The sequence below is a fragment of the Bos grunniens genome, chromosome 4, assembly GCF_055505025.1.
Source record: "Bos grunniens cultivar Pamir isolate PY7600 chromosome 4, Bosgru_T2T1.0, whole genome shotgun sequence".
In the NCBI taxonomy this organism is placed as follows: Eukaryota; Metazoa; Chordata; class Mammalia; order Artiodactyla; family Bovidae; genus Bos; species Bos grunniens.
The window spans coordinates 9,979,203-10,000,501 of record NC_141168.1 but is presented as its reverse complement, the minus strand read 5'-3'; the positions used below and the strand labels follow the sequence as shown (position 1 = coordinate 10,000,501).

Below are 21,299 nucleotides of genomic sequence, written 5' to 3'. Positions count from 1 at the left end.
GGGAGCAACGATGTAGGGATGATTCAAGTACATCAAATTTAATGTGCACTTTATTCCTAATTATTATTGCATCAGTTCCACCTCAAATCATCAGCATTAGCTTCTGGAGGTTGGGACCCTCTGGACTATACAGTCTCCTATTACCTACATCTCTAAGTCAGTAAGCAGTTGTTTCAGCCTCTTTTCACAGCAAGTTAGTCCTGGGTTCGTTTGGTTTTCAGCTCTGTCCTAGGCTTCCTCTTGGTAACACAGACAGGGACGTGCATTCACCAACACTCCCCAGGAACCCAGTGTCCCTCTGTCTGTCCCCAGCCCCGACTCCAGCAGGAATTGGTTATGCTCCTACTTACCACTTTGCATTTCGGTTGCATTTCTTGTGCATGGAGAAGCTTATCATACTTTTGATCCTGGATATGTCTTTTCAATTTTCTTTTTATCTATCTTATCTAAAAATTATATGTGTTTAGAGCAGGAGGTCTCCCAGCCTGAACTCATAATGCTATCTGGCCTTCAAGTCTCCTTTTCAGTTTATTCTTTTCATCTGATACATATTTCTCAACCAGTTATTAAAGGTAGTTCTAGCCTTAATTGAATTATTTTCTACCTTTTCCTGTTAAATTAGAATTGAGGCTTGTAGTCTCCAGTGGTGTTATAGCCACTTGCTTAGGCATCAGGTTTATGCAAGAGCCATTTATCACTGGAAAGAAACTCTATGCCCTCTCTTGAACCACACACAAAGTCTCTTGTTTCTGTTAGCTCTCAGAGGTACAAATTACAAACAGGAAATGGCTATCACAGTTATAAGCTATCTCCGAGTTTAGAGTGCTGATTTCATCCACTTCTCCAAGTTTTTTATTATAATTCTTTACTCAAGTAACCCCAGTGGGGGTGAACATCCAGAATGCAAACGCTGAGTATCTTATAGTTCACACACACACACACACATATCTGGAGGGGGAAAATATGTGTATTCAAGAGAGAAAAAAAGGAGAGAGAGATGAAGGGGCGGAGGAAGATGGAGAGAGAAGAAAGAAAAGATAGGGCAGGAATAGCATCTCAGTGTTTAGGGAGTGGCCGGAGTTTTGTATAAGGACACATCTTTCAAGTCATTGTAAAAATTTATTAGCTACCTAATAGATAATTTGGCTTTATTATTTCTAGGTAAAAGTTATTCTTAAATCATCTCAGAATCTAAGAGTTTATGACTGTTCACTATCTTTGCCTTCTTGTTCTCCTCTTTGACTTTCCACTTAGTTCCCTTGAGCCATCACTGTATCCACTGGGAAACACTTCTGTCCTCTTTCATATATTCTCCATAGTGTTTTGGGGGAGCCCTTCTGCTCTCTTATATACCATTTCCTGAGGTTTTTGTCATGAAAGAGGTATCATTCTTAGTCTTTAGATCGATAGAGGTTACACATTTCACAAGCCAAATGAACAAAGAAATCAACTTCCCCAAATTACATTGCGAGAGAGATCAAAAGAAACAGAGAACTTCCCATCTATCTTTCCACCATGCTTCTCATGAAAGCCTGACATTTGCCCTCCCCTGGAGGTTGATCACTAGTCTCTTCACATTCCCTTCAGCTAAGGAGTAAGTTTTAACTTATATTTTTACTGCTTTTAGACTTTTGCCTCCCTTAAAGTTGACCATAAATTCATTTATTTAAGTAACGAGGTAAATGAGATTAAGTAGCTATCTATTAATTGCTTCTTTATTGAAAATTTGTAACACAGCAAAAAAAAAAAAAAAAAGGGGGGGGGGTAAATTAAGAAAATTTATCCTGAAATTCATTTTGCAAAATTAGTTAGGGGAACTATTCTAAATTGCATCAATCAAATGCACATATGTTTCTTATTTTACTCACAGTCATACTTGCTTTTTTATTTCAATAACCGAAACCATCCTGTTGCTTTTAGTAATGCATATAGAGAAATTCATATGCAGCTGGGTATAGGATTTTTCCAAAGTTTGGAACAATCTAACAGATAAGGAAATATATTTATTATCTCTTGATGACTAGATACTGGTATCCCCCAAATTCATATATGAAAGTGAAAGTGTTCACTTTCGTTCAGTTGTGTCCAACTCTTTGCAACCCTATGGACTGAAGCCTGCCAGGTTCCTCTATCCATAGAATTCTCCAGGCACGAATATTGGAGTGAGTATCCATTCTCTACTCATTCAACAATGGACTGGCTCCAAATTGGGAGAAAGTGAATGTGAAGTCGCTCAGTCGTGTCCAACTCTTTGCAACCCCATGGACAGTAACCTACCAGGCTCCACAGTCCGTGGGATTTTCCAGGCAAGAAGACTGGAGTGGGCTGCCATTTGAGCTGTATATTGTCATCCTGCTTATTTAACTTATATGCAGACTACATCAGGTGAAATGCCAGGCTGGTTGAAGTACAAGGTGGAATCAAGATTTCTGGGAGAAATATTAATAATGTCAGATATGCAGATGACACCACTCTTATAGAAGAAAGTGAAGAAGAATTCAAGATCCTCTTGATGAGGAGAAAGAGCAAAGTGAAAAAGCTGGTTTAAAACTAAACATTCAAAAAACTAAGATCTTAGAAACTGGTCCCATCACTTCATGGCAAATAGATGGGGAAACAATGGAAACAGTGACAGACTTTATTTTCTTGGGCTCCAAAATCACTGCAGATGGTGACTGCAGCCATGAAATCAAAAGATGCTTGCTCCTTGGAAGAAAAGCTATGACAAACATAGACAGCATATTAGAAAAGCAGAGACATTACTTTGTCGACAAATGTCCATCTAGTCAAAGCTGTGGTTTTTCCAGTAGTCATGTATGTATGTGAGAGTTGGACCATAAACAAATTGAAAGACACTTATTCCTTGGAAGAAAAGTTATGACCAACCTAGACAGTAAATTAAAAAGCACAGACATTAACCTGCCAACAAAGATCTGTCTAGTCAAAGCTATGGTTTTTCCAGTGGTCATGTATGGATGTGAGAGTTGGACTATAAAGATAGCTGAGCACTGAAGAATTGATTCTTTTGAACTGTGTTGGAGAAGACTCCTGAGAGTCTCTTAGAATGCAAGGAGATCCAACCAGTCCATCCTAAAGGAAATCAGTCCTGAATATTCACTGGAAGGACTGATGCTGAAGCTGAAATTCCAATATTGATGTGAAGTACTGATTCATTGGAAAAAACCCTGGTGATGGGAAACACTGAAGGCAAGAGGAGAAGGGGATGACAGAGGATGAGATGGTTTGATGGCATCACTGACTCGATGGACATGAGTCTGAGTAAGCTCTGGGAGTTAGTGATGGACAGGGAAGGCTGATGTGCTGCAGTCCATGGGGTCACAAAGTTTCAGACATGACTGAACAACAGCGCTGAACTGAGCCATCCTCTTCTCCAAGAGATCTTCCCCACCCAAGGATCAAACCCGGGTCTCATGAATTGCAGACAGATTCTTTACTGTCTGAGCCACCAGAAAGACTAATCTATGGCTCTTCCAAATTTTTGCAGAATTCTTGGTAAAATCAACACATGGATGACATATGATTATTGGAAATGTTAAATACTACAAAAAGGAAGAAAGCATAGAAATAGCAAATGAAGTACAAAGCTGGGAAAACAAACTCAAATGCAGGTTATAAGGAAAGTGATTCCAAAATGTATTGCAGACTGGATTTCCCAGGATAAAAATTATGAGTCAGAGAAGTGCAGATTTTGTAGGCAGTACCTTCAGGATGAAAACTGGGGTAAGGGAAGGGAAGGAAATAGAAATAGGCAGAGGCAGTAGTCAGTATGCGATACAGTCTCCATGGAAGCTTCAACTTCCAATTTCTCAGGGAGCTCTGAGACCAGACTGTGGTGACTATTTATAGTTTTCCCCAGTTGGGACAATGGTATTGACCATTTCTAGCCCCTGGATTGGAGAAGGCAATGGCACCCCACTCCAGTACTCTTGCCTGGAAAATCCCATGGATGGAGGAGCCTGGTAAGCTGCAGTCCATGGGGTCGCTAAGAGTCAGACTCGACTGAGCGACTTCACTTTCACTTTTCACTTTCATGCATTGGAGAAGGAAATGGCAACCCACTCCAGTGCTCTTGCCTGGAGAATCCCAGGGACGGGGGAGCCTGGTGGGCTGCCATCTATGGGGTCGCACAGAGTCAGACACGACTAAAGTGATTTAGCAGCAGCAGCCCCTGGATAGCCCATTGTTACATCTGCATACCCCTAGGAAGGGACATGACCTTGTATAAAATGCCTCTTTTTTAACCCAAGGAATCCCTGAGGGGAATCACAGCTACATTTGGTCTTCCAGCAGCAGTGTAACTATCTGAAAGAATAAGTCCTCCAGTCATATATTAGAAGCAAAATGGCAAATCACAGCACCATTGCAGAAGTAATATTTGGAGTGAACTTCCTGATCCTTGAAAGAGAAATAATATTTAGAGGGAGTATCATAATAAGTTGAGGGAGGATCTGGGAAGGTATAGAGGGTATGTTCCAGGTAAGTCTTTTGTTTGTGAAGGCGTGGACCATGTATTTCTGGAGGTAATGAGGATCAATTGAAAAATATTGAACTAAGATTAACTATGATTAGATCTGCCTTATAGAAACATCATTCTTGTACAAGTGTAGTTTGGATAAATACGGGAATGAAGACTGAGAAGGTAGTTGTGAGGTGGTTATACACACGTTCTACAGATAGCACACATGTAAACTAAACACACACACTTTATATAGATGGAGCATTTAAAAGTGTTTTTGGAAGTATAATTTAGATATAGTGAAATGCACAGATGTAAAAGAGAAGTTGATTTTGAGCAGAGGTTAACACATTACAGCTCTCTGGCCAGCCTCCCGTCTTTATTAATAAAATTTTATTGAATCACAGTCACGCTCTTGTTTCTGGGTCTTCTGTGGCTGCTTCATGCTACAGTAGCAGAGGTTAGTAGTTATAGATGTAGCATGGTCTGCAAAGCCTAAAATACTCAGTGTTTAAACCTTAGAGAAAAAGTTTGCAGACCCTTGATCTAGGGTTTACTACTTCCAAGTAATACCGTATCATTTCAAATGTAGTAAAAGAAACTCAGTACAGTACACTTGTTCCTTGCCTCCTATCCTTTGTGCTATTGTAATCAAACATTCTACGTCTACATCTGTTATAAACCCTCTTATTCATTGTTACTGTTTTGTTCCAAGCAATTATCTTCTAAAGAAATTTTAAAAGCATTAACAAATATTTCATATTTACTGACACGTTTACCATTTTCAGCATTTGTTTCTTCATGTGATTTCAGCATGGCCAGGTTTCCCTGAAGCTGAAAAATTTCCATCTCTTATACAACATGCTTATTGATGATAAATTTTCTCAGCATTTGTCCTAAGTATCATTATGTTGCTTTCATGTTTGAAGGGTATTTTTGCTAGATGTATAATTTTACACTGACACTTTCTTTTTCTTTTCTTTTCATCACTTCATTTCTTTGTTCACTGGCTTGCACTGCTGTTGTTAAGATGTTATTGCCCTCTGAACACTTTAAAGATTTTCTCTTTAGCATGGTTTTTTAAGCAATTATTTATGGTGTGCCTTGGTGTATTTTTCTTTGTATTTACTCTTCCTGGTCTTCAGTCAATTTCTCAAATATTTACGCTTGTATTTTTCAACTATTATTTCCTCAAATGTATTTTTTTTTTCTGCCTCAGTCTCTACCCTTTCTGCTTTTCATACTCCATTTGCATGATTGTTCAGTTCAGTCCAGTCGCTCAGTCGTGTCCGACTCTTTGCAACCCCATGAATCCCAGCACGCCAGGCCTCCCTGTCCATCACCAACTCCTGGAGTTCACTCAGACTCACGTCCATCGAGTCAGTGATGCCATCCAGTCATCTCATCCTCTGGCGTCCCCTTCTCCTCCTGCCCCCAATCCCTCCCAGCATCAGAGTATTTTCCAAGTCAACTCTTTGCATGAGGTGGCCAAAGTACTGGAGTTTCAGCTTTAGCATCATTCCTTCCAAAGAAATCCCAGGGCTGATCTCCTTCAGAATGGACTGGTTGGATCTCCTTGCAGTCTAAGGGACTCTCAAGAGTCTTCTCCAACACCACAGTTCAAAAGCATCAATTCTTCAGCACTCAGCTTTCTTCACAGTCCAATTCTCACATCCATACATGACCACTGGAAAAACCATAGCTTTGACTAGATGGACCTTAGTTGGCAAAGTAATGTCTCTGCTTTTGAATATGCTATCTAGGTTGGTCATAACTTTCCTTCCAAGAAGTAAGCGTCTTTTAATTTCATGGCTGCAGTCACCATCTGCAGTGATTTTGGAGCCCCTCAAAATAAAGTCTGACACTGTTTCCACTGTTTCCCTATCTATTTCCCATGAAGTGATAGTCAAGACATTTAATGTTAGCCTACAGGTTACTGGACTACTCTTCATTATTAAGCCATATTACCCACTGTGAGCTTAGGCCTGAATGGTTTATCTGACCCTGTATTTGAGTACACTACTATTTTCTTCTCAGTTTGGTGGTGCTAGCGGTCAAGAACCTGCCAGTGCAGGGGCATAATAGATGTGGGTTTGATCCCTGGGTTGGGAAGACCCCCTGGAGAAGGAAATGACAACCCACTCCAGTATTCTTGCCTGGAGAATCCCATGGAGATAGGAGCCTGGTAGTCTATAGTCCATAGGAGTGCAAAGAGTCAAACAGGACTGAAGGGAGTTAGCATGCACTATTTTCTCCTCAGTTTCTAATCTGCTGTTAAGCTCATCTAGTAAATGTTTTATTTCAGATATAATTTCTAGTTCCAAAACTCCCATGTTGTTTTCCTTTGTTGATTCTTTTCTCCATTAAGTTTTCATATTTGTTTCTTCAATATTTATACATTCTTGTTCAAGTAACATAACTAATTTATAATCTCTCTTGTAAAGTTGTACTCTGTTAATTTCATCATCTGTGTCTATTACCACTGACTGACTTTTCTCTGGTTATGAGTCATATTTACTGCTTACCCAAATATCTAATATTTTTTTTAAAGTTTTTACTGGACATTATGGATTCTATGTTGTTGAGTCTCTTTCATATTTTCATGGAAGTCTCATGAAAAAATAAACTTCCATGGTCTCTCATAATTGAGTGTTAAGTTTCATTCAACCAAGGGGTTAATTCATTTGTGGATCAAAATGATCTTTTTTCAGACTTATTACCAACCTTTTTTCAGATGTGTTCTGAGTAGAATTGGCTTCTCTGGTGGCTCAGATGGTAAAGCATCTGCCTACAATGCAGGAGACCTGTGTTTGATCCCTGGGTCAGGAAGATCCTCTGGAGAAGGAAATGGCTACCCACTCCAGTCTTCTTCCCTGGAAAATCCCATGGACTGAGGAGCCTGGTAGTCTACAGTCCATGGGGTTGCAAAGAGTCAGACATGACTGAGTGACTTCACTCACTCACTCAGAGTAGGATTAGAATTAGAATCCTTATTTTAGGATAAAATTATTCTACTCCCTTTCTGAGATCTCTGTTGAATGCCTGCTGCTGCTAAATCGCTTCAGTGGTGTCCAACTCTGTGCGACCCCATAGATGGCAGCCCACCAGGCTCCCCGTCCTTGGGATTCTCCAGGCAAGAATTCTGGAATGGGTTGCCATTTCCTTCTCCAATGCATGAAAGTGAAAAGTGAAAGTGAAGTCTCTCAGTCGTGTCCGACTCTTAGAGACCCTATGGACCACAGCCTACCGAGCTCCTACGCCCATGGGATTTTCCAGGCAAGAGTACTGGAGTGGGGTACCATTGCCTTCTCCTAGGGTTGAATGCCTAGGGTTGCTCAAATTCTCTCAATCTTGTCCAGTATGAAATCAAACTACTCCCAGGACTGTGCATCTTCTGGCTGTTGTTCATTTCAGATCTCACTTCTCTTTGTCTTATTGAGTCTTAGTCTGCAAATACACAGCTTAGCATTCGTCCAAAGTCTAAAGTGAAGATACTCACTGGTGACCCAATGGACATTCCCAAAGTTTCCTCTCTGCACAGCTGCCCCGTCCCTGATACTCTGTCCTAGAATTCTGGATTCCTCGAGAGCCTTGATTCTGCTCTTGCTTCAATTCAGAGATGCTGCTGCGTCTGTCCAGAATATTCTTTTATGCCATGGTCTGGAAAGTGAACCATGCAGAAAGCCAGGAAGCTGGCAGGGCTCACCTCATTTGTTTATCTTATCTCATGAATCAGAGTGCAGTACAGTGTCTTGTCTAATCTCCTAAAAGTATAATCCTATACATGTTGTTGGATTTGTAATTCTTTGTGGTGGGAGAGCTATTCCATCATAGTTGAGAACAGAAATAAGCCCTGTAAATATCATTATATGAGTGATATATCAGTGATGATTTTCAAAATGATCTTTATTAGCATAGACTTCATAAAATAAATTATTTTATTGTCAGCTTTTAAATTCCTTATTTGAAGAGTGAGGCATATGTTCTCATATACTGTACATTGGATAATGTGTTGACTATTTTCCTATTATTTACTACCATTAGTTATCAAACTAACTCAAAAAATTATATTGCTTCTTAGAACTGAGCATCATGCCATATTTTCTGTAATCTATTTATGTGAAATCATAGTTGTTTCACATAGTGTTATAAATTAGGAGTCTTTTTGTTCTAGGTTAGTGCTGTTTCTCTAATGGATATTTTCACATTCTTACTCTTTGCCAGTCGTTTACTTTATTTTACCAAAAGAAGCTTCACTTCATCTAGTGACTCTATGATTTTCCTAGAAATGTGTTCATCTAGAGTCATTGGTTGTATGGCTCTTAAATGTTAGTGAACATATGGACTAATTTACTATATATTTTAGGTCTCAGGAGTCGATGTAAGATGAGGCCTCATCTTGAGAGCTAGTAGTGTTCTTTCAACCCTGAACTTTCTAAAGTAAATATATATTTTAGAGTGTGTATGGTTGCATTTTGTTTCATTTATGATCTACTTAAAGATAAATCTTTACATGAGGAAATGTTAGATTGCTACATATCTTTTCCTAGTGATTTTTAGTTGAAGAATTCATGGTAAATTGATCAAGCCTCAGCCAATTAGAGTTTGACATGTACTAATAAGATCTAATTGAGGAATTATGAAGACATTTGCTCAGGAGAAAATGAGCACATAATTACACCATAAAGGGGTCAGAGTGTCAATGTTACCCTGCTAGAAGAATATTAGTTGAAATCCCTGTGGCTTCTATAAAGGACGCTTGATAATGTATCTGTGAAGTATAGTACTTCCAATGCCAATTAAAAGATGTAGAATGATCTGTTGTCAGTTGTAGAAGTTCAACATTAAATACCTATTTCCCTCCTCTTGTCTCTACCTTATTCAGGTGCTGGGGGATGGTCTCCATCAGACAGTGACCATTATCAGTGGCTTCAGGTTAACTTTGGCAACCGGAAGCAGATCAGTGCCATAGCAACTCAAGGAAGATACAGCAGCTCAGACTGGGTGACCCAGTATCGCATGCTGTACAGTGACACTGGGAGAAACTGGAAACCCTACCATCAAGATGGGAATATCTGGGTGAGTCACTGTCAGAAAAAGACACAGAATTGAGTTTGCAGATATTTGAAAAAGATAGTGGATTCTGGTGTGTTCTTTGGCTGAGGAGTAGCTATCTGACTCCTCCCATCCCTGGTACAGTCTGGGGAAGGGCTTGGGAGTGAAGTGGTTGGAGACTGATCTTGCTATTTTTGTTTCCTTGTGTGTGTGTCCTCTGGTACTTTCTGAGAGAGAAAAGAAATGTGAGCAAAGCAAAAGAAGATGGGAAAATGAAACCAAACCCAGAATGCCCTACCCTGCCCCACCCCAAGCCTTTTCTTAGTGATGAAAAACCCTTATCTTGCAAAGTCAATGCAATGGATGTCTCCTCCCGCAACCTCTGGTGTATTTCACAGACAATAAGACCACCCAATAAACTGTGTTGAAACCTGAAAAAAAAATTAGGTAAATAATTCAATAATAGAATTCTTTAAGCACAATGTTTTAAGTAACTGTATTTTAGTTTGTAGCACAGATCTGCAGTGGAACAAACTATGCAAATTCTGAACTGAGAATTAAGTAAATAGAAGGAAAAAAAAAAAACTATTTGCCTCTGCCAACTGAAAAAGATTCACAACTTGAGAGCTGTGAGTTAACATTTATTTGGGGCAAAATGAGGCTCCAGCCTGGGACGCAGCACCTCAGATAGCTCTGAGAGACTGCTCCAAAGAGGCAGTGGGGGAAGGTCAATCTATTAGATTTTGGTGAACGGGGGAGTTCAATACAATTAAGTGCTCATTTTACAAAAGGTTTTCTGCTAGTCTCGAGGAGCTAATGTCATCATGAAGGGGTTTAGAACCACTCCGTAGCTACTGACCATATGTATGAGGAGGACAATAAGGTAGAAAAATAGTTTTAAAGAAAAAGCAAATAGACCAGCCATAGCTCTGGAGTACATTAGACACCATGATGAGCATCCCCTTCTCAATTTTAAGTATTTTAAAATATTACTAGTCCTCATTCTAAGGTGTGTGCACTTGTCTGTATTTATGTATTAAAAATTACCAAGAGGCTGTTTATTCATACATTCTTGTTGGTTGAAGAATGTTTCTTTAGGCTGCAGTTTCTATCCAAGGCTTAGGGCAATGAGTCTCAATCTGGGCTACGCTTTTGAGTTGCCTGAGAAGAATTTAAAGTATATGAATGCCAGGCCCACCCAGGCAAATTAAATTAGAATCATGTAAGTAGTATTTTATATTAATGACTCTGATATTTTTTAGGAACAGAGATCTTCAATTTGAGTAAAATATTGAAATTATAAAGAAATAATTTAGAGGAGTAGGAGCAGTGAGATAGCAAAGAAAATACACATAATGGTAATTTAAACCCCTACTACAGATCTGTAGGCATCTTATTATTTTTTTTTTATTCTGAGGAAAAAAGGTAGTATAATCCATTTACTCTTAAAACTATATTAATTAAATTGGAAAGCTGTGTGTATTCAATCAAATATTCACAACATATAAATTAATTATATATGTTATAAAATACTAAATTTTAAGGGATCTGTTTTATTTTTTTTAAGGCAATCATAACCAAAATCAAGTAAAGTCATCAATAAGATACAAAAAGGATGAGGTGGGAGGAGGAGAAGGAGGAATGGGAGGAATTTGTTTTTAATTTATATATTAGACAGAATGCTGGGGATTTTTGACCTGATCAGGGCCCACTCCCAGAAAGGTTACAGCTTAAAACTCTTAAGTAATTTTTGTGAGCAGGCAGAGTCTAGTGCTCTGAACTTGAGTAGGTGGTCATTTCCACAGCAGTTGTCCATGATCATAACTGTCATGTGAAATAAGGATATAATACTCTGATAATAAAAAGTACATATGCCAGAGTAGTCCTTTAGAAAGAAGTTCTATTAAGCCTTGATTGCATGGCAAGAACATTTGTATATTGGGATATGTAAATTGTAGGAAGCAAGTAAGGAGGAAAATTTCTCTTCATGGAAAGTCTTCATCTCACAATTAAGCTAAGTTTAAATAACAGGTGTAATTTATATTTTTTAAAAAGTGGTTTTCAACCCTGCATACACAATGGAATAACCTATAAAGCTTTAAAACATGGATGTTTGGGTCTCATTTCCAGAGATTTGAAATTAGATGGTCTAAAATGAAACCTAGGCATTGAGATTTTAAAGCTCCCCCCGTCATTCTAATGTATAGTTAGCACTGAGAACCCTATTGTAGATTGGTTTTCAGCCTATAGGTAAGATGGGCATGAAGGTCTTTCCTATAGCTCAAATGGTAAAGAATCTACCTGTAATGCAGGAAACCCAGGTTCACTGGGTTGAGAAGATCCTCAACCAAGAGTAGATTGAGGATCCACTCTAGTATTCTTCTCTGGAGACTCCCATGGACAGAGGAGCCAGGCGGGCTACAGTTGGTGGGATTGCAAAGAGTCTGAGTGACTAACACTACTACCACCAAATGGGCATGGAGGAGGTCTATTGTGAAAAACAATGGCAAAACAGAAAATTAGAAAGGACCTTCCTTAAAGTTGAGCAGAAAGAGAGAGATACTGACCAAGTGACTACACAAACCAACTAACTGGGAGTAGACAATTAAGGCTCAGATCACAAGCTCTTCCAGAAGATCAATCATTATTTTATCTCTAAACTGCAGTTATTTGAAGAGCTGCAGCCAGACTCCAAACTATCTTTCAGATTTATGTTTCTTTAAAGTTTTCATTCCCAAATTGAGAAAGTGTTAAATCGTCTCCTATCATAATGGACTAGTTAAGTTTAGTTCAGTTCAGTCACTCAGTTGTGTCCAACTCTTTGCGACTCTATGGACTGCAGCACACCAGGCTTCCCTGTCCATCATCAGCTCCTGGAACTTGCTCAAACTCATGTCCATTTGGTAGGTGATGCCATCCAATCATCTCATCCTCTGTCGTTCTCTTCTCTTACCACCTTCAATCTTTCCCAGGATCAGGGTCTTTTCAAATGTGTCAGTTCTTCACATCAGGTGGCCAAAGTATTGGAGTTTGATCTTCAACATCGCTCGTTCCAATGAATATTTAGGACTGATTTCCTTTAGGATTGACTGGTTGGATCTCCTTGCAGTCCAAGGGACTCTTAAGAGTTTTCTCCAACACCACAATTCAAAAGCATCAATTCTTGGGTGCTCAGCTTTGTTTATAGTCCAACTTTCACATCCATACATGACTACTGGAAAAACCATAGCTTTGACTAGACAGATCTTTTTTGGCAGGGTAATGTCTCTGCTTTTTAATATGCTGTATAGGTTGGTCATAGCTTTTCTTCCAAGGATCAAGCATCTTTTGATTTCATGGGTACAGTCACCATCTGTAGTGATTTTGGAGCCCAAGAAAATAAAGTCTGTCACTGTTTCCACTGTTTTCCCATCTGTTTGCCATGAAGTGATGGTGACCAGACAGCATATTAAAAAGCAGAGACATTACTTTGCCAACAAAGGTCCATCTAATCAAAGCTGTGGTTTTTCCAGTAGTCATGCATGGATGTGAGAGTTGGACTATAAACAAAGCTGAGTGCTGAAGAACTGATGCTTTTGAACTGTGGTGTTGGAGAAGACTCTTGAGAGTCACTTGGACTGCAAGGAGATCCAACCAGTCAATCCTAAAGAAGATCAGTCCTGAGTGTTTATTGGAAGGACTGATGTTGAAGCTGAAACTCCAATACTTTGGTCACGTGATGCAAAGACCTGACTCATTTAAAAAGACCCTGTTGCTGAGAAAGATTTAAGAAGGGAGGAGAAGGGGATGACAGAGGATGAGATGGTTAGATGGCATCACCGACTCAATGGGCATGAGTTTGAGTAAACTCCAGGAGTTGGTTATGGACACAAAGGTCTATGGTGCTACAGTCCATGGGGTCACAAAGAGTCGGACATGACTGAGCAACTGAACTGAACTGAATTGATGGGACCACATGCCTTTATCTTAGTTTTCTGAATGCTGAGGTTTAAGCCAGCTTTTTCACTCTCCCCTTTCACTTTCATCAAGAGGCTCTTTAGTTCCTCTTCACTTTCTGCCATAAGGGTGGTGTCATCTGCATATCTGAGGTTATTGATATTTCTCCCAGCAATCTTGATTCCAGCTTGTGCTTCATCCATCCTGGCATTTCACATGATGTACTCTGCATAGACGATAATAAGCAGGGTGACAATATACAGCCTTGGCAAACTCCTTTCCCAATTTTGGAACAGTCTGATGTTTCATGTCCAGTTCTTTTTTTTTTTTTTTTCATGTCCAGTTCTAACTGCTACTTCCTGACCTGCATACAGATTTCTCAGGAGGCAGGTCAGGTGGTCTGGTTTTCCCATCTCTTGACAAATTTTCCACAGTTTGTTGTGACCCACACAGTCAAAGACATTGGCATAATCAATAAAACAGAAGTAGATGTTTTACTGGAACTCTCTTGCTTTTTTGATGATCCAACAGATGTTGGCAATTTGATCTCTTGTTCCTCTGCCCTTTCTAAATCCAGCTTAAACATCTGAAAGTTCATGATTCACATAGGTTTTAAGCCTAACTTGGAGAATTTTGTGCATTACTTTGCTAGGGGATGAGATGAGTGCAACTATGTGGTAGTTTGAGCATTCTTTGGCATTGCTTCTCTTTGGGTTTGGAATGAAAACTGACCTTTTCCAGTCCTGTGGCCACTGCTGAGTTTTCCAAATTTGATGGCATATTGAGTGCAGCACTTTCACATCATCATCTTTTAGGATTTGAAATAGCTCAACTGGAATTCCATCACTTCCACTAGCTTTGTTCATAGTGATGTTTATAATTCACTCAGACAGTTTATAAAGATGGCTGCCCTAAATATGTCTGCTCTAACGATGGCTGCTTATAAAGATGGGTGCTTATAAAGATGGCTGCCCTCAAGATGGCTGCTAAAATGCAGTGATATTAAGACTTCATTTACCAGATAATTGGCAGTAAGTGTGTGCTCAGTCACTCAGTCATGTTCGACTCTTTTTGGCCCCATGTACTGTAGCCTACCAGGCTCCACTGTCCATGGAATTTTCCAGGCAAGAATACTGGAGCAGATTGCAATTTCCTGCTCCAGGGAGTCTTCCCGACCCAAGGATTGAACCCATGTCTCTTCTGTCTCCAACATTTGCAGATCTAGCACCATCTGGAAAACCCACTTAGCAGTAAAGGAGGGTCTCATTTTGACTAAATACAGAGACATGAGTTCAAACATCTAAGAAGGGTGACATTTTTCAGCATGACTTGTACTTTTCTGAGTTATATAAAATGCCAGAGGTTGAGTCAGGGAGACAAGGTCTTTCAGTGAAAATATCACAAATTGTGAAGGTAAGCTATTAATGCATCTACATAGAGGACTCTCAATTTTTTCTGATAGTGATAAAGTGTGTATTTCTATAGTTTTTTGCTTCTCTGATGTTTATGTTTGTTTCTTCCTTTCAAATCATGTACTTCTCATTAAAACTAAGAACATGATAAGCAATGAATGATTATTTCTAGATAAAACTATGGTGAATTAATTATAAAATTTTATAAATCAAAACAAATTTGAGACACAAGCTAAATGTTGCAAAATATACTTAAATGCCAATGAACCTGCAATAAAGTTTACGTTACTTTAATAATCTATGACAGGGAATTCCTGGGTGGTCCAGTGGTTAGGACTCCACTTCAACTGCTGGGGGCCCCGGTTCGAACCCTGATTGGGGGGCTAAAATCCCATAGTAATCAAAGCATGGCCAATGAAAAACAAAAAATCTTTGAAGATGCGTTTTATTCCTTGCTAGTGTGAAAAATAGTTCATTGCTTTGGTGTTTTATAAAGGAGATAAAATTCATTGTTTCTTAAAAGTTCTTGAGTACTTTTGAACTTATGTCTTAACATGCATTACGTAATAAAGTTTCGCACTTACAGATCTCAACCAAAAATATACTTCACTTAAATTTATTACCAGGTAAGCCACAAAGGGAAGCCCAAGAATACTGGATTGTGTAGCCTATCCCTTCTCCAGGGGATCTTCCCAACTCAGAAATTGAACCAGGGTCTCCTGCATTGCAGGCAGATTCTTTACCAATTGAGCTATCAGGGAAACCTTAAATTTATTAAAAATGGTAATTAGATATCTCTTTTAATCTAACTGTTTAACATAATGTATACTGCAATTAAAAGAGATTTCTCACATAGATAAGATTGGATGTTTTTATAATAGACAACACCTTATCTGATGTAAAGTTTTAGAGTAAAAAGATTTCAAAGCTGATGAAGTTTTAAGGTTACTTTAACTATCCTTTCCTAAAAAAATTGGTTACCTGAGGAGAATGCAGTGTAATGTCCATTCAGTCAGTTTAGTATTGTTTTTAACAAATGTCAATAGTTATTCTTTCTATGGTTGCAGAAATGGACAACCATGACCAATTTTATTATATTTTTGTTAAATGCCCATATGGAGATTCTGAATTATTTTATGACCATTGGATGATAATGTTAAAATAAGTGAAGAATGGGTCATGCAAATAAGAAATTACAACAGTCTCACAAGATTTTAAAGTCATCAATCTCATACTGTGGAATGAGAATGATTCTTAAAGAGACTTCTGAAGAAGAGTTTATCTGAATATTTAATACTCAAATATGTGAGTTGCTATTAAATAAATGTGCTAAACTAGTCAAGCCTTCTTATTCCTCTTTGATGATACTAAAGCATTATAGAATCTTTTACACTTTATCCACAATGCCATTTCCTTCTATTTAGAATTTTATTTCCAATATAAAAGGAAAATATGTGCAGGTTGGTAAAATTGCCAAAGAAAAATTTTCCATTTACATATTCTACAAACTCTAATTTGCATACTTTCCAAGGTATTTTCAGATTTCCTCTGTACAATCTGTTAGAGAGAAAGGAAGGATTCTATATAAGCATTTCTTATCAAAAGTCCATTAAACATTACATTCAGTAAGAAATTCCAACAGGTCTTTCTAAGAAGCTGCATTTAGTTTTGCTTAGGAAATTCTGTTACCGGCTTTGAATGTATATATTTGGGGCCAAAATAGGAAATTGGAGTATTAATAGTGAGTGCTTTCTTTATATACTATTACTGTTTTGCAGGATAGTTGCTTTGTTGCTAAGTCGCTTCAGTCGTGTCTGACTCTGTGCAACCCCATAGACGGAAGCCCACCCCCGTCCCTGGGATTCTCCAGGCAAGAACACTGGAGTGGGTTGCCATTTCCTTCTCCAATTTGCAGGATAGTAACATATTACAAATTGACTTGTAAACCGTTTTTCTTTCTCTTAAAAAATGTTTTTTAATGGTTAGAAAATGCTTGTATATTCCTAATTATTTTTTTAAATAGTTTTTTACCTCTTTTGTTAATAGTATCAGACTAGGATCAGTAATCACTGAATATATTAAATGGAAAGTCCCATAGAACAGAAATGTTTTATCATATTTAAATTGCATGGTTAAATACTTATCAAGGATATAGTAATATGTAAGTTTGTATTCGCTAAGCAATATTAAGTAGAGTATTAATTTCCTAAATGTGTTAAAAAAAACTCAGATCTCTTTGTTCTTACATACTTTCCATATATATATGTGTATATATATACACATAGACACACAAAACTTAATTGTTTCTAATAACTTTAAAACATTAAAAAAATCTGGAAAGTAAGTAGTAATTAGCAGATTGATTTAGTAAATTCTTTGATTTTATGAATATCAAGCCAATAGCTGGAACATGCATTTTCCACTTTTTTTATAAAATCAAATAGCACATCAGCCAAGATTTGCATAATATAAATTTCCTAAAATATCCTTCTTAGCCTATGTGTTTGGAAAGAGAAAAACAAGATATGGATTCCAAAGTTCTGAATTCAAGTATATAGGTTCATTTATTTGGTTTTATAAAATTCAGATGTCCCTTGTGCCTCAGATTTCTTCTCTGAGAAATAGGAATGATGCCTTTTGAAATATGTAAGTGAAATTATGTAAGAAATTTTGCAAACTATGAGGATTTAGAAATGTATTATTGATTGCCAATCTCAGAAGCATTTTACAAAACTAGTGTAGTATTTGTATTCAGTGACAATAGTCTATTGTAATTTCCAGATTTTTTAGTCTCCCTCTCTCCTTTCCAGATCCAGCTGACCCATTTACTCTTATTCAAGAATTATAATATCTGACAATATTTTTGATGAAAATATTATGACAAGGAAGTGTAATGTGGACAGATCTCTGGCATGTTTTCCAGTTCACAAGTGGAGTGGCCATTGCCGGGGCAGGGCAGGCTTGGGAGGCATGGCTAACAGACCTCGCTCCAAGCCAAGTGCCCTGGCAGTGTTTATAACAAATTATTTGTTTCCATAACAATGGCCATGGGTCCAATGAGCCATGTAAGGGGATATTGTTTAAAAACAAATGGAGTATTCTGTTCTGTCTTTTCAACCATTTGTTGTAGTGGTTGGACAAGTTTTCCAAATCATTTAAAATCTGTTCCAATTACATGTAAAACATAACTGTTTTACAATTCAATAGTATACTTAAATTCTTTCCAAAAAAATCTAGAATTTTTCCTGCATATGACACTGAGGAAGACACCCATCCTCATCACTTGTTTCTATCTCATCCATCAGATAGAATTAATAACAGCTTCTTCTACATTTAGGACACTAAAGGAATTTTTTTCACCAATGGATAGGAATTTCTCTTGCTTATTTATGTACACACATGCATTGTTGCTGCAATCAGCCACTTGGGGAAATAAGCCAGGTGGATATATTTAAAATAATATTATAAATAGTTTATTGAGAAATAAAACATATCAGAGTAATCTGCATTAAACTGTTTCTGAAATGACCCTTGAAATAAATAGGGTAAGACATTTTTAGGAATTGTATGGAAGAAAATAATTTCCAAGGTGAGTTTGCAATAGGCTTCTTATTTCTGTGAAATAGATTTTTCTGCTTACACCCCTCTTAGGATGGGTGACATTTTTAAAGTCTCATGAATTTTAATAAGTTGAGTGGGTATTGCAGATCCTTTTGCATATACTGTAATGCCTCCACTAGTGAATTTTGATCACCTTTCTAAATACAAGTTTGTACCATGTGTGTTTTAAGAGGTTATGAGATTTTGTCTTGTGTCAATTTGTGAGTCACTTACTAGTCTACACATATGTAGAACCATTATAATTGACATGGTTATATGTTCAATCCCCTTCCCCCACAATTTAGAAGATAAAAATACTATGTTATTAATAATAGTGAATATATTATTGCCATACAACTGTTAGAAAAAGGAAAATGATATAATCGTATACATTTTCTTACAGGCAATGAAATAACTGTATATAATCATTCACCATCTAGTATTTTTCTTGTATGAGATGAAACAGAATATATGTAATCATTGTTGTAATTTTTTAAAGTGTGTTTGATTTCTTGGAGAACTCTCTGAAGGAAGAAATGTTCTCGTTAAGCATAAGGACGTTCTCAGTTGCTTTATTTTACTCTGGACTGAAATAATGGAGATACTAATACTTCCTTATCAGATCAAGCTTGGAGTTAGGTGACATCAAGCTAAATGGCTCCAGGTGAATGCAGATTTATATAACATATTGATAGGCACCTACAAATATTTTGAATAAATAGCAATTCCTTCACGTAAGATGCATGTCTCTGCTTAAGTGGTAACTTAGTGGATTATAGAGGAACACTGGGATGGGCTTCCCAGCTGGTAGAGTGGTAAAGAATCCATCTGCCAATGCAGGAAATGCAAGAGACCTAGGTTTGATCCCTGGGTCTGGAAGATCCCTTGGAGGAGAAAATGGCAACTCACTCCTTTGAATTTGGAGTCTTGCCTTTGAAATTCCATGGACAGAGGAGCCTGGTGGTCTGTAGTCAATGGGGTTGCTAAAGAGTCGGACACACTGAGGTCGTGCACTCACATGTGCACACACCCACACACACCCAGGAATCCTACAGCGGGGAGCTGAGAGCATAGGAAGGCACACTGCCTGTGTGGCTGTGGGCCCCCAAAAAGCAATGGAAATAATAGCTCAGTGGTACATTCTGGATTCAGACCACCCAGGCCAGTTGTCATAACTTTACTACATAGATTTGTGTAACTTTTGGCAGATTCCTTAAACTTTCTATGCCTAAATTTCCTCATCTGTAAAATCACTAGTAACAGTACCTTCTTCACTCACCTCAGTAGTACCTACCTCTATGGCTGTCAGTATTAAATCAATAATCCATATGAAGATCTTAAGACAATAACTGGCTCATATTAACCCCTTACTTATTAAATTTTATGGATTTGCGACTCATAGATATATCACCATAGTATTTTATATTAGATTTGTTCTTGAAATTTCAAAAGAGCCTGTTACTTGCACCTCACAGTAGCTTTTCTCTATTAACATATTGGCATGTATATTACATTATGTCGTGCATCTCAACCTGAAATAACTAATAACTCATTTTTAAGTATAACTGAGCATGTGAATTTATGTCATTTGAATCGTGATCCTATTGCCATATGGAGTCCCGTTCATTGCAGTACAAATTGTGTCTGGACAGATCTTTCACATGTTTGTATTAAACTTCAGTGAAAATATGACAGTAATGCTTCTCTTAGATTTAGTTTAAAAATTCGCCTTTATTAACTTTGGAAATCAAGGAAAATATTTAACCTATTTTGACTACAGTTCTCCTTCATATCATCTTAGGCTAATTGAAAAATGTTAAGATCAGCAGACTCCAAAACAGACTTATGAGTATTCGCTGAAACAGTCTGCTGATTATCTATGGAGTTAGAGAGCCCACATGAAGTGTGCAAGCCAGATATGCCAAGACTTCTCTGCAGCAGCATCACCTGGGAATGTGTTAGAAAGGCAGAATCTCAGGAATTCATCACAGATCTTTCTAATCAGATTCTACAGCTTAAAAATACACACTTAGGAGTATGAGATGAACAGATGCCCACTGCCATATATATTCATAAAATAGAAGAAAGTATAAGACTTTATAGGAAGTTATGTTCAATAGCTTGTAATAACCTATAATGTAAAAGAATTGAAAGAAAAGTATATATGTATGTACATATGTATATCCAAATCACTTTGCTGTACACCTGAAACTAACACAATATTGTACATAAACTATACTTCAGTTAAAAAAATATCCACAAGTGATTCATGTACATACTAAAGACAGTGCTGTTTTCAATATTTGAGTAGCTCTCATGAGAAAGAGGAATTAGCATTGAACCCGGTGTTTCCAAATCTGAAGGCAGAGTTAGAAGAATTAGAATTTTTAGTGCAAATTTCAGACAGACTTATCATGAAAAGGGAATCAGCTTTGAGAGGTACTTGCTGAGCACCTACTATTTACTGAAAGTTGGAGATAAACACAATTACTGCCTTCTAGGGCAAAAAAAAAAAAAAAATCTAGTGGTAATGCTAAATACATAAATTTTAAATTGTTTTGAATGACTATATGTGTCCTAATGGGTAGCAGCTTGCACAGGTTGTTCTGTGAACACACAGAAAACGGATTCATTCAGAATTGTTGAGGGTCATGGTCTGTAAAGCCTTCTAGGGGAGCTAAGTATTATTGGTTAAGTAGAGAAAAAATTGGTGCTATGAATAAAAGTGGGAATGTTATCAGGTTAGGACTGCTTGCCACATCACAGGCCAATAAATCGAGAGATGAGCTGTTGGGACAAGAAGTAGAGACCTTATTCAG

At 37.7% G+C, this 21,299-nt stretch overlaps 1 protein-coding gene across 2 annotated transcripts in view; it reads left to right on the top strand.

The window, feature by feature from the left end:
- CNTNAP2 (contactin associated protein 2) overlaps positions 1-21,299 on the top strand; it is a 2,322,173-nt gene that overhangs the window by 749,719 nt on the left and 1,551,155 nt on the right. For both annotated transcript variants that reach the window (XM_086398240.1, XM_086398244.1), the window contains exon 3: positions 9,363-9,556. In XM_086398240.1, the coding sequence (XP_086254366.1) occupies positions 9,363-9,556 (194 nt within the window). The remainder of the gene's footprint in view (positions 1-9,362; positions 9,557-21,299) is intronic.